At 33.3% G+C, this 22,395-nt stretch overlaps 1 protein-coding gene across 2 annotated transcripts in view; it reads left to right on the top strand.

Moving 5' to 3' along the window:
* Positions 1-22,395, top strand: part of LOC144244769 (uncharacterized) — a 458,868-nt gene that overhangs the window by 263,048 nt on the left and 173,425 nt on the right. For both annotated transcript variants that reach the window (XR_013339058.1, XM_077780100.1), the window contains exon 3: positions 2,673-2,752. Coding sequence is in view for 1 of the 2 variants with exons in the window: in XM_077780100.1 (XP_077636226.1) it covers positions 2,673-2,752 (80 nt within the window). In the remaining variant the exon portion in view is untranslated. The remainder of the gene's footprint in view (positions 1-2,672; positions 2,753-22,395) is intronic.

The following is a 22,395-nucleotide window of genomic DNA, read 5'->3' on the forward strand; positions in this document are numbered from 1 at the left end:
GAATCTGCATTAATCCCCACCAAGCTTGAGTTAGACATAGTAGAAACCCTGAATAATTCTGTGTTCTTAATTACTACTCCTTTCTTTCTCAATATAGAACACCCCTGGTGATGAGCTACTGAAGAAAAATCCATCACTGAGGCACTCAAAGTTTATAATCCTTACCAGCGACCTTTTCATGAACCCAAATTTAAGGACGTTTTTAAAGAAAAGGGTGTTTAACTATAACATTTAAGAAACTAACTTAATTAAAACAGTAAACATTAAAATAATCAAGTTGCTTGACATAAAAACATTTCCTACTAGATCACCTGTCAGTATGCCAAACAATAATTTTTTGGTTTTGTTTTTAAACTTAACTTCTTCAACAGAGACTGATCTTTTTTAAATCAGAAATAATTTTATTTTAAAGACTTTTTTTAAAGGTTCAATCGACCTAAATTTGCTATAGTTGGAAATAAGCTTTTAAAATATTTAAGATTTTTTTAAAAATATTTTTATTTATTTCTAGGAGAGAGAGAGAGACAGTGTGAGCAGGGGAGGGTCAGAGAGAGAGGGAGTCACAGACTGAAACAGGCTCCAGGCTCCGAGCTGGCAGTCAGCACAGAGCCGGACGCGGGGCTCGAACCCACGAACCGCGAGATCATGACCTAAGCGAAAGTCGGACGCTTAACCGACTAAGCCACCCAGGCGACCCAAAATATTTAAGATTTTAATGTGCAAACACTATTTTAAAATTATGATACCCTTTGATAGTTATTCATATTTAGGAAATCTTAAATATGGTTGCGTTGTCTTTCATCCATTCCTCTTGATTTATTCATTTCTAGAATGATTTTGGGCCTTGACAGAGCAGTAGTCTCCATGAAACTCCAAATCATGAGCTTGAAATATACTTGATATTTCTCAGTCTAAAGCATCATTTAAGTAAAATATTTCTTTGATTTTCATTTATTTGAATCATCAGTACTTTTGAATGGTTGCCTGTATTATGAACAATGATATTTCAGTCTTTTGTAAACTGCCTCTAGCATAGGTGTTTTCAACTGCGATGGACACTAAATCTAACAATTTAGTGGATTATCCATTAGTTATTTTGATGTTTGTCATGGTTTCTGGTGTCTAAAATGTATTTAAATTTTGTTTAATTTGTATATGATCCCAAATGACCTTGCAGTTCTGAAGACAGAAAGTAAGGGAACAGAAAAGGATGGTCCATTTCTTTCCAAATGAAAACAGAAAATTTATTTCTGATATTCTTCTTGGTTCTCAAGAAGGATCGGCTTCTCTTCAACATAGTCACCAGTGGTACCCTGTTTTAGTTCCTTGAAGCAGACTTTTATGGTTATGGTAACAAATTGGATCAAGTGTGATTATTGACCATAGCTATAGATTTCAGCCTTCAAGTGGACAAGATAAAACTCTTATCCATCATAGGACCTAGAGAAGGATATATTTTATGATGAGATGATTTAATGAATATCTAATTTACATATATGTTTAAAGTTATTTTTGCCTCTTACATGTTATAATTATCAGTAGAAACATAACTATGTTGATTAAACTGTTAATTACAACTGTATTTCAGACAGTATATTTTGATTACTGATGTTTTCAGTTTGCAAATGCAGAATTAATATTGCAAATAATCCAATAATATGAAAGCCAAGTGGTTAACACTTTTCTTTTTTTTCAGTTAACTTGCAAGAATAGAACTAATATTATAAACAGAATTCTAATATAAAATCTATGCCGTTAACATTTTTATACTCACTGTAGATACAAAATTTAAGAAACTATATGAAATAAGTTCGTAAATAAATAAGTGTAAACTCCAAAGATAACTTATCCTATGCATTGGTATAAAAATGATATATAATGCTAAAATTTTTATGGGTAGGTTACATAATATCCATCATCTTATGAAATTCTTCCACCTTCCAATCTTTTGTCAATGTAATCACTATTATTCATAACTGGATATTTATATATACTATATATACTCTATTACCCAAACAAGCTATAATTCTCCTGAGTATTAAACCATATTTTAAAAGCATCTACGATAGTATCTAACGCAAACTATATTATTCTATCAGAAACTACCATTTCTCTTTCTTATTATGTTTAAATATGGGACAGAAGGATCTCTTGAAACAAACTTCAAATTAACATTATTATATAATACTTTACTAATCATCACTTTAAACTCAAACAATAAATTTCTCAGTGAGAGTACTAGAAGTGAGGTGTCACCTAAAAATATTATATTTTAAAGGCAATAGTAATCTTTAGGGTATATTTATAATAAGATGAGTCTACAAAGAACTGTATTAATGCTTCAGCCTAAGAGTAGAACTGGCAGTGGGTCAGAAATTTGAGTAATGTTTGACAGGATACATGTGAAATAATTTTTTATCACAAAGTGTTTAAAAACCCTATTTCTACACTATGATTTATTCATTGACTTGTTCCTTCTAAAGTGAATAATAGAGTGATTGGATGGTGCATAGATCTTGAAGTGGTTTTAGAGGTGCTTCTCCTGACAACGGAAGTATTTGTGGAGACATTCAGTATGATTTTTCAAGTTTTGAATATCTTTCAGAAATACCAACTTCCCCATATATTTTCACCCTAGCTCAACTTAACAATGTGTTTCCACTTAATCTTAGAATTCTTCTGGCCTCCATGACATCTTTCATGTGGTTAATTGGGAAAATTCCCTCAGTTCCAGAAGGAAGACATACACCAGGTAAGTTTGTGAGCAACAACATGCAATGTTGAGAAATAAAGACTTAGCTTAATTTTACTCATTTCAATCTTTTGTTTATCCAACAAACATATATAAAGGTCTTGTTATGGATAAGGTACTTAAGCCTTGATGATATTAAAAATACTAAAATATAGACACAGATTTTTAGATGCTTATGTTTTAATAGGACAAATAGATAAGCAAATCAGTGATTATAGTATGCAGATTATTGAAAGAGAGAACAACCAGACATTTGAAGATTAGCTGATGTTAGGAACGTGAAGTAAAGGGATGAGACATTTTAGACAAAGGAAATAGTATTTAAAGAGCCTGAGACATAAAACAATGACCTGTTAATGCAATCAGAAAAGAATATAGACCAGACTTAAACTTCTATTAATGATTAAAATGTGACCTAACTGATTCTTTGCAAAAAAACACTATAAGACTTGTACATAAAACATAAAACAACATTGAGGAACAAAAAGAAGTAAGCAGATTTTGGTGGAGGAACATATTCATGGGAGGGGAATTTTACAAAGTACGTTCCCATGTTTTGTGGCTTTTACCCTGAAGTCATGCATCATCAGTGCAGCCAATGAGGAGGTAGTGGTAGTTGAAAGTCCATAGTTTCATGGCCTGGAAATTTGGAGAACTGAATATGGGTAGATACTTTCCAAAGAGAGGAAAACAGTGTGAAAGAAAAAAGCCAAAAAAGTGTCACATTCTGTACACTGTATCTCTGTTTGACCCCTCAATCATGCATGTCTAGACTAAAAAAAAATAAATAAAGATAAAAATAAAAATCATCCAAAAGAAACCTCAACTAAAAACAAAGGATCTGAAATGAGACCAGAGATATGGCCCACGAAGCAGTTTTGATTCAAGTTTAATTAAAATAATTGAATGCTAAAGCACAATACACAACTCTCAAAAGAGAAAAAATAAAATAATGTCTCCACCAAGTATATTCATAATTTACAAGACTCAATCTAAAATTACCTGATTTACAAAAACCTAGGTGAATGGAAAGCATTCACAAAAGAATAAGAAATGAACTGAAACTGATAAGATGATGCTAATATTATAAGTATCCAAAAATATGGTAAAGTAGATACTATAACTACCCTAAGAAAAGTTTAACACCGTGTGTTCCTGATGAAAGGAAAGAGGAATTCTCGGCAGACAGAGGTGTGATAAGAAGGAAGCAAATGGAAATTCTAGACTTTAAAAGGTATGATATCTATGGCAAACAAACAGTTTATTAGATGAAATAAACAGCTTAAAGGAGATGGCAGGGAAAAGATAAAGAAACCTTGAAGGTAGTGTGATAGAAATGAGCCAAGTTGGTGGTGGTAGTGCCTGGGTGGCTTAGCAGGTTAAGCTTTCAACTCTAGGCTTCTGCTCAGGTCATGATCTCGGGGTTCCTGGGTTTGAGCCCCATGTCAGGCTATGCGCTGGTAGCAGGGAACTTGCTTGGGATTCTCTCTCCCTCTCTCTTTCTCTCTCCCTCTATCTCTACCCCTCCCCCCATGCTGTCTCTGTGTCTCTCAAATAAATAAACTTACAAAAAAAAATAAAGAAATGATCCAATGTGAAAAAAAAGACAACATATTGTAAACAATGAACATGGGGTGCCTGGGTGGCTTAGTCAGTTAAGCGTCCGACTTTGGTTCAGGTCATGATCTCATGGTTTGTGGATTTGAGCCCTGCATCAGGTTCTGTGTGGATAGATAAGAGCCTGGAGCCTCAGATTGTGTGTCTCCCTCTGTCTCTGACCCTACTCCACTCATGCTCTGTCTCTCTCTGTCTCAAAAATAAATATAAACTATAAAAACAAAACAAAACAAAACAATGAACAAAGCTATGGGACTAGTTAGATAACACCAGAACACTAGTCAAACATCTGCACAATTAAAATCTCAGGAAGAAGGAAGAAAGAAAAAAAGATTGGAGTAGAAAAACTGCATATATATATACATATATATATATTTGCATATATATTATACACACATGTATGTTTACACTTAATACACAAACATATGTACAAATATATATTATACACACATGTATATTTACATGTAAACACACAAACATATATACAAATATATATATGCACATATAAACGTGTGCATCATATAATTTGAAGATATAACTCCCTTAATTTCCCAACATTTGATGAGATAAATTGTTAGTTTCAGCTTATCAAATTTGATCAATTTTTAGTTTGCTTTCCATTTTGTAATTTAGAAAATCTGTGTGTGTGTATACTTTATGTATATACATATACATATATATATTTTACAAATAACACACATATGTTTATGTATGTGCATATAAATGTATATATATGTGTGTGAATATATAATAGTATTTTATATATATGCATGTATACACACATAGATATGAAATTTAGTATTATTATGAAAGTTAATTTTGTTAATCAAGTAAACAATATATCTTGCCACACAGATAAAGTTATAAAAATATGGACCAACTTCATAATTTCTTGCCCAGTTTGTTACTGCTTCGCCTTGAACTGCCCTGTCTTTGCTCTTGATGCATAGCAATAGGGTGAGCATCTGTGCCCTCCAACGCATAAAAGGCAATAAAAGACATTTTAAAGGCATAAAAGGCAATACAGAAGCTGATGCTCTGTTTGGGAGATTTTATATAGTGCTGTTATTTCTGGCATGAGGGTATCCATAAATTGATATGTTTATTTGAAAAAAAATAGTATAATTTCTTCAAAAAGTGAAGACTGCCAAAATGATCCCTTATTAATTGAGCAATTTTTTTTAACAAATAGTTTATTGTCAGGTTGGTTTCCATATAACTCCCAGTGCTCATCCCCACAAGTGCCCTCCTCCATGCCCATCTCCCCCCTCCCCCCCACACCCATCAGTCCTTAGTTTGTTCTCAGCATTCAAGAGTCTCTCATGGTTTGCCTCTCTCCCTTTCCCCCACCATTTCCCCCTTCTTCTCCCCCACGGTCCTCCGTTAAGTTCCTCCTAATCCTCCTATACGTGCAAACATATGATATTTGTCCTTCTCTGCCTGACTTATTTCGCTCCGCATGACACCCTCAAGGTCCATCCATGTTGCTACACATGGCCAGATTTCATTGTTTCTCATTGCCATGTAGTATTCCATCTTCTAGATAAACCACATCTTCTTATCCATTCGCCAGTTGATGGACACTTAGGCTCTTTCCGTGTTTTGGCTATTGTTGAGAGTGCTGTTGAGCAATCTTTTTTGAACCTTGGTTGAGGTACTGTCATAACTATTCATTGTAAAAGTTTGTTTCTTTCTTTTGAATATTTTATCACCAATAAGTTTATACTCAAATGTTTTTATATCCATTTACCATACTAACCTTAGTCAACTGTTATATTAGAGTTGCAAAGTTTGTTTTTTCTAGTTCAAATTCTACCTTTGCTTCTACATTTGTTTCCTGCTTTCTTCCTGCACTTTCCATAAAGGTAAAATTTAACTTATAATAGATCTTGGAGAAATGCAGGGACATAGAAATTCAGCAAGGGGCCCCTTGGGTAGCTCGGTCTGTTGAGTGTCCAACTCTGGAGTTTTTGGCTGAGGTCACGATCCCAGGATTGTGGACTTGAGTCCTGTGTTAGGCTCCATACTGAGCGTGGAGTCTGCTCAAGATTCCCTCTCACACTTCTTATTCTCTCTCTCTCTAAAATGAAATGAAATGAAATAAAAATGTAAAAACCACTTTTAAAAAAGAAATTCAGCAGAGAATGAGACAGGAAGAGGCTGTGAGCCAATGAAAAGACTTTCCCAGAAATAGCCTGGTTGAAAATCATACAGTACTTTTTAAAGGTGCAGTGGCAGAATCAATACAAAGAGTTGTCAGAAAACCACTCAGTACTGATATGTCTAGATTTGAGAGGATCAGCACAGACTACTTCATGCCTTATTAGGGGATTTAAAATATATACAATTATTCTAGTTTTGGAAGATAATGGCAGTTTCCTTAATCCACATGCCTGGACAATTTATGGAGTTAGGATGCCGGAGGAAGGAATATTGGAGATGAGACTTACTGACAAGTGTCAGCCAGGAACAAAGCACTTCAATGACTGAGTTGTATTTGGACTGATATACCATCTTTCTCTTGGAAATATACTGTCACATGAGAAGTTGTAAATGATTATTTGAAAAATTAAGAATTAGGTAGACCTGGAATATAAATTATATTATTTACAACAAAGGGACCCCAAGAGAGTATAAAAAGGAACACATTATAAAAAAATGATATAATTTAAAAATATAAATCCAGATCCCACGTTATGCCTAAGAAGTAGGAAGCTGGAAAGAGTATCACTTCTACCACCACCACAACAAAAGCAAGANAAAAAATTTCAAAACCCATACATCAAATATCTGCAGTTACAAAGCAATGGGATGGCCTAACATCTGAAGAAAGACAGATGAATGTAACCAGAGACAGAGCCCAAGGACTAGCTCACTCATGGTAGAGGGTTAGGAAGGGGAAGATAGCAGTGCCTTTCACAGGAGTAAGAAGTATGTAGTTACAATTATTAACTCATTGCTAAAGACTGATGTGGCTTAGCATGAGAGCTACAGACATGTCAGGGAATTTGTAGCCACAGTTGGGTTTTTCATCACGAAACTTCACAAGACATACACAAGAGAGTCTGAGGGATGGTGAAAGCAAGGCTGGATAAAGTCACCCACAACTGTATGGGCCTAGAAGGTAGAGACAGCAACAAGGAGAAAAGCCTTACCACTCCCCTTTTCTAAGGACAAAAGCCTGAAAGTGAAAGAAGAGAAACAAACTGTATAGAACATAAGGTAAAATTTAAATGTATTGGAGATGGAAAAGGAAGATTTTTCTATCCTGAGGGTATGGTCATTTGCAGGCATACATATAATTTCGTTGGGCATGACAGTGGATGGTGAGGGTACTCTCAATCTCTGGGCATCCTTAGCTTTAAGAATACCCTTTGGTCCTTGGTCTCAGAAGCCAGCATTTCTTATTGATTCTGCATTTTTTCCAACAGGCTAGCTCTCACTGAGTAATGGCAACAGCCATCACACAGAGAAAGACACTGAGTAAATGGTGAACAAAAAGACCTAAAGTGAAGGGTAAAATAGGAAGGATAAGGGAAAACTCCAGCAAACCAGCCTCTACTCTCTAATCATAGGTAACACTAGAGGTCTTTGAGGTTTGAATTAAAATCCTGTTAACTATAACAGAACAAAACCAAAACTCAGTTCTTTTGCTGACTAGAATAATTCAACCCCCTACATTAGGGTCTCAGTAGCAAGAGGAGTATTGATATTCAAAGTCATAAGTATAATTTATCTCAGAATCAAATGGTCCTCACCATGTTTAGTTTCAAAAAAACATGACGCACGCAAAAATACAAGGTAAAAACCCATTACAAAGTTAATGAGCAGTAAAAATAAAACAGAATAAGGGAATGAGGTATGGAATTTTAACTACAAAAAAACAATATGTTAAAAGACCTAATGGAAGGGACTTCCTGAGTCTGGTTTTCAACATAAGGAGCTTGAAAGTGATCCCACCATCCTATCAGCAAATATAAAGCTGAACAAATGGAAAAATCAACAACTCTTCAAGCGAAGACAAAGAATGCCACGACCATGACTGGACAGGCAAACACACAATAACAACTTAAAGGAGTGGAAATTATTCCAGTAATGAGTGCCCACGGGAGTACAAAAATCTAAATTATATTTAACCAATTACTGGAGGCTCAGGGTAGACAACTATGAAAGGAAAAAAACAACAGGAGCACCCTATAATTTTCTAAGACTTCACTCATGGTAAATACAGGAGAGAAATCCTCTCGTGCTTCCAGCAGGGGGAGGGGAAAAGGAACCATTTGGAAATATGGCAGAACACCTGTTCTTACTCTCAAGGCCAGACCTCAGCTGCTGGGGTTTTCTCAGAACTTAACTGACTTGAGGGAAAGGAAAAACCCAATTCCAATCAGTTCCAATCTTCCACATGAAAGAAGAAAAATAACCAACTTCAGCTCAATCTAGCCACCCTCTGCCAACCTAAGAGTAAAGAAAAAAAGAAACAATGACACTCCACAGGGCCCCTGGGGGACTCGGATAAGCATCCAACTTTGGCTCAGGTCACGATCTCCCAGTTTGTGAGCTTGAGCCCTGCATTCTGTCCTGACAGCTCAGAGCCTGGATCTCCTTTGGATTCTGTGTCTCCCTCTCTCTCTGCACCTCCCTTGTTAGTACTCTGTCTCTGTCTCACTCTCAAAAATAAATAAAAGCATTAAGAAATTAAAAAAAATAAACTACCCTGAAAACACCAGTTGAACACTTCACAGTACAGAGGCATAGGCTCACTAAAGACTGACACAGAATCATAGGACTATGGAATGTTTTCTCTCCTCTGACACTAGCACATTACTAAAAATCTATTTATAACAGTCTCTTTTACTGGGTACATCACGGCCACCTATCAAGAAGAAATTACAGGCCATGTCATAAGGCAAACAACACAATTTGAAGAGACAGTAAAAGCACCAGAACCAGGCATGGTAAGGATGTTAGAATTATCAGATTAGGAATTTAAAACAATTATAATTAGTATGCTAAGGGTTCTAATGGAGAAAGTAGACAGCATGCAAGAACAGATGGGTCTAAACAGAGAGATGGAAGCCAAGAAAGAACCAGAAAGACCTGCTAGAGACGAAACACACTGTAATCGCAATGAAGAGTTATTTTTGATGCGCTTATTAGTAGATGACACAGCTGAGGAAAGAATCTCTGAGTTTAATAGACACATCCAAACCTGAAAGCAAAGAGATCAAAGACGGAAAAAAAAAAGATCAAAATATTCAAGGACTGTGGGACGACGTTCAAAGGAATACCAAAAGGGAAAGAGATACAGAAACAGAAGAAATATTCAGAACTATAATCATTGAGAATTTCCCAAAACTAACGTCAGACAATGAACAACAGACTCAGAACAGGATAAGTGTCAAAAATTGACTCCTAGGCTATAATTTGCAAATAGAGGAAAATCAAAGATAGAGAAAACAATCCCAAAAGAAACCAGAGTATTATAAATACCTTATGTGTAGAAGAATAGGAGAATAAAACTTGAGGGAATTTGTTAACAGTAGACTGCCTTGCAAGAAATGTTAAAAGATTTTTAGAGAGAAGGAGAATAATATAGATCAGAAACTAGCATCTCGATAAAGAGCACTGAAGAAGTGAAAGTAAAATACAAACTTATTTTTCTTTTTTAAAAATTTTTAATGTTTATTTTTTTTTTGAGAGAAGACAGAGCACAAGTGGGGGAGGGGCAGAGAGAGGGAGACACAGAATCCGAAGTAGGCCCCAGGCTCCAAGTTGTCAGCACAGAGCCCAAAGTAGGGCTCGAACTCACAAACTGTGAAATCATGACCTGAGCTGAAGTCGAACACTTAACTAACTAAGCCACTTAGGTGCCTGGAAACTTTTATTTATTTTTTTATTCTTTATTGATCTAAAAAGCTAATAGTTCATTCAAAATAATATGAACAATGTATTCTATTATATATGCTCATGCATATATCTTATGAATATATATAAGATTATACAATATCATATATATTCTTTTTTATTTTTACATATAAGTGAATAAATGATATCAATGATACAAGAGACAGAAGGGAGGAATTAGGATTATTTTGTTATTAAAATGTACTCATAATACCTGTGAGGTAGTGTGGTATTACTTGGAAGTAGACTTTGATTAGCTGTAAATGTATATTGCAAACACTACAGCAGCCACTAAAAGGTTAAAAAAAAAAGAAAAAAGAGAAAGAAAAAGAAAGAAAGGAGTCATACAATATTCTCATTTAAAAGCACCCGCAAGGGGTGCCTAGGTGGCTCAGTGGGCTTAGTGTCTGACGTCTGCTCAGGTCATGATCTCATAAAAGAGAAAGACAAGTAGACAAAATAGAAACAAAGTAAAGGCAACAAACAAAAAACAGTAACAATTGTGGTAGATATTAATTAAACTATATCAATAATAATAACTGAATATCAGTGGTCTAAATTTAGCAAGGAAAAGACACATTGTCAGAATAGAGCAAAAATCACAGTACAACTGTATGTTGTTTACAAGAAACATACTTTAAATATAAAGACACATGTAAATTAAAAGTAAATGAATGGAGGAAATATACTATACTAATGCTAATTTTTAAAAAGGCAAGAAGAGCTATATTAGTTTTCAACAAAGTAGATTTCAAGGCAAGGAAAGTTTTCAGGGATAAAGACAAGTGATACAATACAATAGAGGGGTCAGTTCTCTTAGAACATAACAATGTTTACTTTGTAAGTGCCTAACAATAGAGTGTTAAATTCTGTGAGGCAAAAACTAATAAGACTGTAAGGAGAAATAGATTAATTCATAATGATAGTTGGTAACTTTAATACCCTCATTTAGAAATGGACAAATTCAACAAACAGAAAATTCGTAAGGACCTAGCTGAGCTTAACAAAACCATTAATCAACTGGATATAATTGACAACTATAGATCCTTTCATTCAACACCAGCAGAATACTTAATGTTTTCACAGTTAAGTGGAGCATTTGTCAAGATAAACAACATTCTGAGCCATAAAATATACATAAATTTGAAAGAATAGAAATCATAAGATGTCTGCTCTCAGACCACAATGGAATCTAATTAGATTTAAATACAGAAAGATAAGTGGAAAATTCGAAAATATGTAGAGATTAAACAACATACTTCTAAATAACATGAGCCAAAGAAGAAATCTTAAGGGAAATTTAAAAATATTTTGAGCCAAATGAAAATGAAAAAACAGCTTATCCAACTTTGTGGGATGTAGTGAATGCAGTGCTTAGAGGAAAATTAATAGCATGAATAAACAATCATCTGGTTCTACCTTAGGGAACTAGAAAAAGAAAAATAAAGTATTTGATAAAATCCACAACCCATTCATTAGAAACATTCTCAATAGGTTAGGAATTGAGAACTTCCTTGACTTGATAAAGCATAGCTACAAAAAACCTATAGGGAACATTATACTTAATAGTGGGAAGCTTGTAGTTTTCCAACTGAGATCAGCTGCAAAGTAAGGATGTCCCTTTTTTCACTCCTTTTCAATATCATACTAGTTTTGGCTAATGAAATTGGACAAGAAAAAGAAATAAAATGTGTAGTTTGGGAAGGAAAGAAATAAAACGGTTCACAGATGATATGTTTATCTATATGAAAAATGCAAAAAACAAAAAGAGGCAGAAAATGGTGTGTCATAATTAAAATTCTGAGAAAACAAACAAAAACTCTTAAATCCAGTGCATTAGTCAGTGAAAAAACATTCAATGATAGAGGTAAAAAATATGTTGTAGAGAAATAAGTGCTTTTATTTCCATCACACTTTCACTATAGGAAATGTAAAAAAAAGATTCTCCATGCAAAAAGATGATAATTCCAAGCAGAAACATGATTCACCATAAATAAACTAATCCAGGGAAATGGATAAAGTAAGGATAAACATAAAATGAAGATAAATTATTGTATTTAACTTTTAAAAGATACTTGAATTTCTAAGCCAAAAATAATAACAAAATAATGTATTTTGAGTTCACTGCTTTTGCACCATTAAAGTATTTGAAAATAATAGTAAAGAGAATGAAATGGAAGGAGCAAGGTTGGTATTATGTTTTGTAGGTTCTTTCAATATAAAGGAATATGTCATTTGAATGTATGCTTATTTAATTAAAGTTATACTGTTTAAATTAAGAAGGAAAACAATGAAAGAAATAGGAAAAAGTATAAATAATAAGTCTAAATTGGAGAAAATATGAAATAAAAAAGCTGTTAGTAGATGATAAAATAAAGAAAATGACAATGATGATACTTTATATTTAATATCAATATTATGCTAAAATTAAAGTTGTCCATGCACAAAAGTTAAAAGAAAACAGATTGTCACTAGATAGACTAAGATACAAGTTTATGCTATCTACAAGAAATACACTTTAACTGCAGAGGTAGAAATGCTTTAAAAGTAACAGGATAGAAAAAGACAGTCTAAGCATACACTAATCAAAAAAGCTGAAGTGGCTATTTTAATATCATACAAATTTGATTTCAGACCAAGGAATATAACTAGGGATAAACAGGGCATTGTAAAATGATACAGAGATTTAAAATTAAAAAATTGATACCAGTTCTAAATGTGTTTACACTTACCAGAATCTTACATAATAAATGAAACAAAACTGAGGGAAGAAAGGATGTACAGAGAATGATAATTGGAGACTTAAATATATTTCTTCCAGTAGAAAGAAAATCAGAAAGGATGACAAGAATAGGAAGGCACTTCCAACCAAATTAACACAACTGATATTGCAAAAATATTCAACCCAACAAGAGCATAATACATATTCTTTCACGTTCGATGGAGTATTCAAGAATATAGATCATATTTAGGGATATAAAAAATCTCAACAGATTTCAAAAATATAACTTTTATATAGAATTTGTCAAACCACAAGAGAGTTAAACTAAAAATCAGAACAAAAATGATATTGGAAAATTCCCAAATATATTTAAATTTAAAAACTTCTAAAATTGCCTATGAATCAAAGAAAAAGTTACACAGAAAATTACATGTAATGCAAAATATGAAAATTATATATATATATTTAAAGTATAATTGACATACATACATGCAGTTACTATCCATCATCATACAATGATATTACATATTATTTACTATATTACCTATGCTATATTTTTCATCTCCATGAGTTAATTATTTTATAATTAATGGAATATAATAATGGAAGTTGGAATACCTCTTAAACCCCTTTATCTATTTTTCCCATATTCCCAACCACCTCCACTGTACAATATGTATTTTAATGAATGATAATGAAAAACAGCATAAACTATGTAGACATTACTGAAGAGGTACATTTTAGGAAATTTATATTTTTAAACAAGATTAGACATGTAGACCTGTCACAAATAACCTGACATTCAACATTAAAAAACAATAAAATAAGTTAGAAAAAAATGAAACCCAAAGAAATCAGAATGAATGAAATAAAAAAATCAGAAATGTTGAAAAGAGACAAATAAGAAAGCTAACAAAAACAATTAAAAAATCCTTAATTCTTTAAATGATCAATTACTTGAAAATGTATTAGTGTGGATTAACCAGGTAAAATGGTAAAAGACACAAATAAATCACAATGATCAAACACACAAAGATCAGGATGAGCACTAGGTGTTATATGGAAACCAACTTGACAATAAACTATTTAAGAAAAAAAAAGACAAAAAAATCAAATAGATACCACCATGGACCATATTGAAATTTTAAAAAATAATAAAGGATTATTTAAAATATAACCCATAAATCGATAGTTTAGATAAAAATGAACAATTTTTTCAGAGACAAAACTCCTAAATTTCATTTAAGAAAAATAATATGTGAAAAATCATATATATAAATAGATATTTAGTTAAAATCATTCCAAAAATAAAATCTCTAGGCCCATTTGGTTTCAGTGGGTTTTTAAAGAAGTAATAATACCAAGAAAAAAAGTCTTCCAGAAACAAGAAAAGAGACTCCTTTCAAATTACTTTATAATAGCAGCATTTATCTAGTACCAAAATTAAAAAAGAACAACATTATAGAAAAAATAACCAGGAAAAAATAGCAGTGTATTATACTGGATCATAAATTATGAGAAATTTCCAATGTTAATACAAGATAGTAATAGAGGTAACTGAGTATGAGGTATAAATGAGGCTCGTATTTGCATTGCAATGAGAAGCTGCTTAATAGATATTAATTCAACAGAAAGTGAATTTATTTTGCATATTTTATTTTGCTTAAAAAATGTTTTAATGTTTTATTTATTCCTGAGAGAAAGAGAGATAGGGTGTGAGTAGGGGAGGGGCAGAGAGAGAGGGAGACACAAAATTCGAAGCAACTCCAGGCTCTGAGCTGTCAGCACAGAGCCTGACGTGGGGATCCAACCTAGGAACCGAACCTAGGAACCAGGAGATCATGACCTGAGCTGAAGTCAGACATAACCGACTGATCCACCAGGTGCTCCTGGATTTGCATATTTTAGGGATCACTAACCCTATAAATGCAGACTTAGCAGGCAGTAATATGTTCATGGACAAACTAGGAAGCTTTGACTAAGAGAATGAAGATAAGAATAAATATATGGAATGTGGTGATGTTTATTGGGTAAACTCAACAGAAAATAGTTGACACACACGTATAATTTGGGCCTGAGTAAAAGTAATCTTTTGTATTCAAATACTTGAAAAGATGCTATGTAGCAAATAATGTTCTATGTTATGTAGTAAGTAATGTTCTGTATCTGGAGTTGTTTTTAATTCGGTAACTTGCATAGAGTACCTCCTTGATATATACATTTTAAATGAATGAATGCTTTTGTAAAATTATTTTTATTTATTTTTTAATTTAAATTTTAGTAAGTTAACAGACAGTGCAATATTGATTTCAGGTGTAGAATTCAGTGATTAATCATGTAATTACATACAACACCCAGTGCTCATCACAAGTGCCCTCTTTATTACCCATCATCCATGTAGCCCATCTCCCACTCCCACCCACCTTTCTCTGTCAACCCACAGTTTCTTCTCTATCATTAAGAGTCCATTGTGGTTTGTTTCCCCGTCTCCTGTTTTCTCCCCACCCCTTCCCATATGTTCATCTGTTTTGTTTATTAAATTCCACATGAGTGAAATCATGTGGTATTTCTCTTTCTTTGATTGACTTATTTCACCTCTCATACTAAATTTGGGCTCCATACTTGTCATTGCAAATGGCAAGATTTATTCTTTTTGATGGCTGAGTAACATTCCATTATATGTGTGTGTGTGTATGTGTGTGTGTGCATTATATATACACACACACACGTATATACACATATATATATGCAATATATAATGCACTATATATAGTGCATATATATGCAATTGATGGGTTGTAGGGTGGTTCTATTTTTAACTTTTTAGGAATCTCTATGCTGTTTTCCACCGTGGCTTCACCAGTTTGTATTCCACCAACTGTTTAAGACCGTTCTGCTTTCTCTACATCTTTGCCAATACCTGTTGTTTCTTGTGTTGTTAATTTTAGACTTTCTGACAGCTGTGAGGTGGTGTCTCATTATGGTTTTTATTTGTATTTCCCTGATGGTGAGAGATGTTGAGTGTATTTTCATATGTCTGTTAGACATCTCGATGTCTTCTTTGGAAAACGTCTATTCTTGTCTTCTGCCCATTTCTTAACTAGGTTATTTGGTTTTTGGATTTTGAGTTTTGGCAAATTTGGTAAGTTCCTTATAGGTTTTGGATACCATGAATTAATGCTTTTTAAATGCAAAAAAAAATGTACACTGGCTGCAGAAAAGTAAAGAATAATTATGTGAAAGGAAGATGTTCAGCTCAATATAAAAAAAAGAATGATCTGAAAATAAGAAAATGTCTTAATTTGAAACCAGATGTCTTAGAAGTCAATCCTCTCTTCATAAAAGAGGCTGGATTATCTGAGGTTAGACATGGAATCACAGAGGAAGAACTACCTACTTAACAGAAGCACTTGAAAAGCTCTTTTCAAATTTATTAGGCAAGGAAACTTTGTTCAAAAAGGAGTGTTTGAAACCAATGTAGACAAAATGAAAGACCCACATGGGGGCAAGTGTTTGTAGGCTATCTTCCTCCTAGTGTTCAGCTAACTTTTCACGTTGGCAGTGCATAAGTATTAGCAAAAAAAGTAGTATGTGTAATAATAAGTGATGTGCTCATGGCAAAGATAAAAATCATTCAAACTTCCTTTTTATACATGTCATTCACAATTTCCTCTAATACTGTAATAAATATGTAAATATATTTTATTTAAAATAGGCAGCGTTTAGATTTTCTAAATGACTTACCTGATAAATAGTACATTTTAAACTTCAAAATCATACATTTTTGTGGCTAAATCAACCTGAAAATTGATACTTGGTATAAAAACATATTTGTATTTTAATATATTTTGGAAAGAGTTATTAGAGTCTTGATTGAGCCTATTACCTACTGTGAAAATGAGAAAGATTTTTAATTAGCTTTATTGAAGCTGTGCAGATAGTGATAAATGATGAAAATCCTTTATTTTTGCTGGTTTTTGTTATTAATATTTGTTTAATGGAATTCAGAATATAGCCAGCTCACCTCAGTTGTTTAATTTTCAAAGTTCATTTTACCAAAAAATGCTTCATTAGAGAAATTCAACTTTCAAGATGGAAAATCCCTTCAAATCCAAATGGCAGTTAAACAAAATAGTTCAAGTTGATCCTCTGCCTCAAGGGATAGGAAAAGTAAGTCTGAGTCAAAATACAATGGGAAAGGAAGGGATGTGACAAAAAATGAGGCAGAATAATGTGACGTGTATTCATAAAGGTTTCATTAAAAACTCAAAAGTAAATTTCTTTAAATTGGCACTCAGACAGGAGCATTTGTTCAAACAGCAGAACTCAGGTTGTACTAGTTGCAGAAATCAGCAAATGTGCCAAACATTTTCTATGTTACTCCTTTGCCCCATTCTGTTGCGATGACGGAAGTAAAGTGAGTTTTTATGGACATTCTCTGTTGATATCAATAGTGTATGTGACAACTATCAAATCATAGAATCCAGGGGTCTGAAGTTTTACCAAATAGAAGGATTGACCCACAAACTGAGACAGGGACTCTCAGAAGTAATGTTTTAGTATCTACTGATAATGGATTTTGAGCGAAACTGTTTTCATCTAACTCTGTAACTCCAATTGGCAACCACCCTCATCTTCCTCCCAGTACACTTTCCCTCCCTAAGGTACAAGGAATCATAGACTTGAAAGGATTCTTCTCTCCCTAGAACATTTAGAGAAAAGAGATTTGACCCAGTGTTTTTTTGAGTCAGCCCAGTGTAACACCTAGTTCTGCTGTGTTATCTGATTCCGGTCAATCCGTTTGGCCCACTTTTGACTTTGTTGCCTAATGTGATCTGTATGCTATGGTTACTTGTTTCCATATTTCTGATACCGCCACTCATCTACCAGCCACACTGCAGAGAGCCACATGCAGCTTCTCTAGAACACCACTGCCTTTGGTCTGCTCTAGACAGTAGGCTTCCAGATAAGGGTGGAGCACAACAGATAGTAATTTCACCATCATCCAGAATGTGATGCAACTCCTCTTCTTCCTATGGCTTGAGCAGGTTTAGACCTCTTGGCCTTCAGTTGCATGTCTCCAAAATACTCAGTTGACTTACTGAAACCTAAGCAAGAAAATATGAGCATTTTGGATTACAACTTTTCTGGGCTGCTAATGTCATCAATCTATTTGATAAACCCATTTTAACTCATCACCAGAAATGTTATATATTTATGTATTTAACTGTACAAGCTTTGAGAATAATCACTGTGGATTTTCCTGTTACTAATATCACTACGCTTGGCCTTTGTAGATATTAACTCATTGACTCATTCTTTTCCTTCCTTCAACCTTTGGGTGCCATTTTATTTTTAGGTGAATTTCTTGTAAAAAGTAAAAATTTAAATGTAGCTTTGCTTAGTTTGATTCCCAGCAATGGAAGTGAAAGTGTTCATGTTTAGGGTGTTGACTAATATTTTCATTTTTGTTACTGCTATCTCAAAAAAAACGATTTATTCCTGCTAGCCATTTTATATGGCTAGCCATTTTATATTTTATCTATGCTATTTTTAAATTTTTATAACAATTTCATCATATTATAAGTATTTTCTACATTAGATACCCCAAAGTTGTATATAGATATATTTCAAGTATACTTTTATCAATATTATTTCATGGCCTTTTTAATTCCCCAACTTTCATCACCAGGGATCTGTTACAATAAGTTAATGAGTTAATGATCCCCATTAGATTGTGAATATCTTGGAACTAGAACTTCTCACTATTTCTATCTCATTTCCCAGTGTCAGAACAGTTCATGCTATACAGACTGCACTTAAGGGAATAAGAGTAAATAGATTATTTCCTACATCCTATTACAACACTTTTCAACTCTCCTTAAGGGTCCACCCTTCTTCAGTATCCATCCTTTACTCACCAGTGCAATCCAACTTTAGTTGGTCATGCTAGGAAATACATCTCCATGATTATTCATTTCTCACTCAAATAGTCTTCATTGTTTTTATATTTCCCTATTCCAACATATTTTTGAGTTATACTCTGCCTTTCATCGAGTTTGTAGCTGGATTCTGTTTACCCATTGTCTAACTACTCCCTTCCTTTTTCAAATCTCTCTCAATCGATGTTTCCTCAGAATTTAATTAATGGTTAGCTTTTAATTCCATTCACATGCATATACAAACATGGACATTTTACAACTACATTCAGTAATTATCAAGTACTTGTTACTAAGTGATAAGAACGCAGAGGATTTGAACAATGGTTTTATTTCCAAAGAACATTCAAAGTGTAGAATTGAATTGAAACTAAATATATACTTGTGCTATTATAAAAATGCATTTTCATGTTGAATAAAGTTGATTAAAATATCATGTCCCTTCAAAGGATTTAAGGTCTCACCTGACCCAGGATTAAATTCTACAGCTTCATTTGTGTGTTCATTTATGGGGCTGAATCCTAGAGGATCACTGATAAATTTGATTATCCAAAGGCTATGTTTTCAGAAATAATTGAAGAAACTAGTAGTGTTTAATATGGAAAAGAGAAATAGTTGTAGGTCCTGTAATACTTATACTCAAGTGTTTGAATAAATTTCCTTGAAAAATTAGACCACCCTTCCTTAATGAGAGGAACTCATAATCATAATTGAAGGGGATAGAAATTAATTCATTATATGAAAGGACTGTTAAATGTCCATAATTGAAATTGGCCAGCTTTGAAAATTTTAGATAACTGTCAGTGGAAACATTTAGAGGCTAGATAGCCATTTATTGAAATAATTCAAGCAAAAAAGGTTGGTGATGGACTGTGGGATTGATCATTTTAGATCTGTTACAATCCTGAGTTATTAGAGGTCTATGAGATATCAGTCTCCTCTTCTTATTCCTAGTATTCTCATTTTTACTTTTAAATGTTTATAGATTTATAATAAAATTATAGCAGTCTATTGGGATTATTTCCTCAGAAAACAAACTGGCGGCAGCAATATGATGTGATTTGTATAAAGAGTTTCAGTAGGGAGTTTTAGTATTTGAGTGATAAATCACCAAAGTTTCCTGAAACCAAAAATAATAAATAAGTAAGTAAGTAAGTAAGTAAATAAATAAATAAATAAAAAGTTTCAAGAATGGAAAATATGCTGGGTTGGAAATTTAAACCTTTTATAGAATGATTAAATTCATTGGCGGTACAAACCTAAATATAAATAGGATATAGTTACTTATCTCACTGAATAAGTCAAAGTTTTAATTTATGGAAAAGAAAATAATCACTGCAGGAGAAAATATTTGCTCTCAGTTAAGGAGCTAGCTAAGAGAAACCCACCATGCCTTTTCACCTGCTGAGATTCTATTTCTAGATTAGTTTGTTGCTGTTTAAAAGAAGGTAGATTTAAAGTTAGGTTTGTCATTATTTATATGTTATAACATCAAACAATTGAGTGGATAAACATATTTTTGATATTCTACTCTAAGAATGACATTGGTAACATGGTACATTGTTTATTTTAACAAGGCACTAATGAAAGAATTATTATCTTTATGAAAATAGGTAAAACTTTTATTCATCAGAAATTGTCCATGCATGTTTTATAAGGAAAGCAGGAAGTGTAAGACCATATGATACATTTAAGGCATATGCTTACAGGAAAACAGGATGATATGAAAATAATTGCCTTTGGGTCACTTAGATCAGGGAGCAAGTAAGGAAGAACCTAATTCTAATGTTTGTACAATCAAATGAAACAAGCAGCTAAAATAAGTGGTAGAGGGGAGAGATGAATTCCTGAAAGAAGCACATGAATAGGAGAGATCAGAGCATACTTTCAGAACTGTGGGGTTTGGGAAAGAGGCAAGGAAGTCTGAGAGGAATTCTAAGCAGCTTTTGAGTAATGTGCTGAAAAAACCAATTAAAGTCCCTTTTGGGCAAGATTTAATTTTTAAAAATATAATTTATTGTTTTGGAGTCAGGTTTGTGTTTGTATTAAATATATTAAATGTATATAAATAAGTATAATATAACAACATGCAGAGAATGAACAAAAGAGAAATCCAATATTTTATGTTATTTTCTTCATATATAATTCTAATTTAAAATTCAAGTTATTGGGGCACCTGGGTGGCTAAATTGGTTGAATGTCCAACTCTTGATTTCAGCTCAAGTCATGATCCACGAGTCGTGGGATCAAGCCCCACATGGGACTTTGCACTGAACATGGAGCCTGTTTAAGATTCTCTGTCTCTCCCTTTGTCCTCTCTCCTGCTTGTGCCTTCTCTAGCTCAAAAACAAACAAAAAAAATCCAAGTTTCTTACAAAGACTTTATTATTTTTTAAGTTTATTTATTAGTCTTGAGAGAGAGAAAGATAGAGAGTGCATGCGCAAGCAGGGGAGGGAGACGGAGCCCAAGCAGGCTCCATGTTGTCAGTGCAGAGCCCAATACAGGGCTCGATCCCATGAACTATAAGATCCTGACCTGAGCCGAGATTATGACCTGAGACGAAATCAAGAGCTGGACACTCACCCAACTGAGCCATCCAGGTGCCCCCTAAAGACTTTATTTTGTAATTTATTTTCACCTGAGTGTTTCCATACAAAATTGTTCCAAATAATTATCTTCAGGAAATAATTAGGAATTTTGTACCTTTGGGCCAGCATGTGCATTGGTTGTACTCTGTAACATAAAAGAAATGCATAATGATTAATTACACTTGGTCACCAGATAAAAGGATTGAGAATCTATTATCATTGGCACTAAAATGTAACTAGGTTAAGAATCCTGACCTATTGTTTAAAGTTAGAAAGCAACATAACTTGAAGCAATTGCAGGTAATCAACCTCTATTTGAGAATTGTACCCTTCCTCAAACAAAGAAATGTGCAGAGTTGAAAATAGCATCTTTTGTTTTTTGGTAGCTCACTGACTCCCTGCTGTATATCTTCACCTAAAGTAGCATTTTAGAACAATTAGTAGCTGTATAGATGATTATAATGTCACAAATGTGGGATTATGACTTTAGCTAAAGAATAAACAGCAGGAGGAGAAAGTCTATTAAGGAGTAAATATCCTCTTTCCAGAGAAGTATGTTTGCAATTAGAAAGAAAAGGGAACAAGAGAGAACAGAAAAACTCAGCTATAAACACTTATGAATTTTTATATTGTTAGTTTTTACCAGGAAAATATTCCTATTAAGTAAACAATCTACTGATAATAAAAAAATTAGAACATTGTAATTTTGAGATGTTATTCTTTCTTTCAGGGGAGATAAATATTTTTAGAATGGCAGAAATGATGAAGACAAAAGGAGTAAAATGTTACTAAAGAAAGAAACTTGAAAAATACTAAGTAACTATTAACTTTGAATGGCTAAACATATTTAATTTAATAACTTGAATGAA

This window comes from Crocuta crocuta, unplaced genomic scaffold (assembly GCF_008692635.1).
Source record: "Crocuta crocuta isolate KB4526 unplaced genomic scaffold, BGI_CrCroc_1.0 scaffold188, whole genome shotgun sequence".
In the NCBI taxonomy this organism is placed as follows: Eukaryota; Metazoa; Chordata; class Mammalia; order Carnivora; family Hyaenidae; genus Crocuta; species Crocuta crocuta.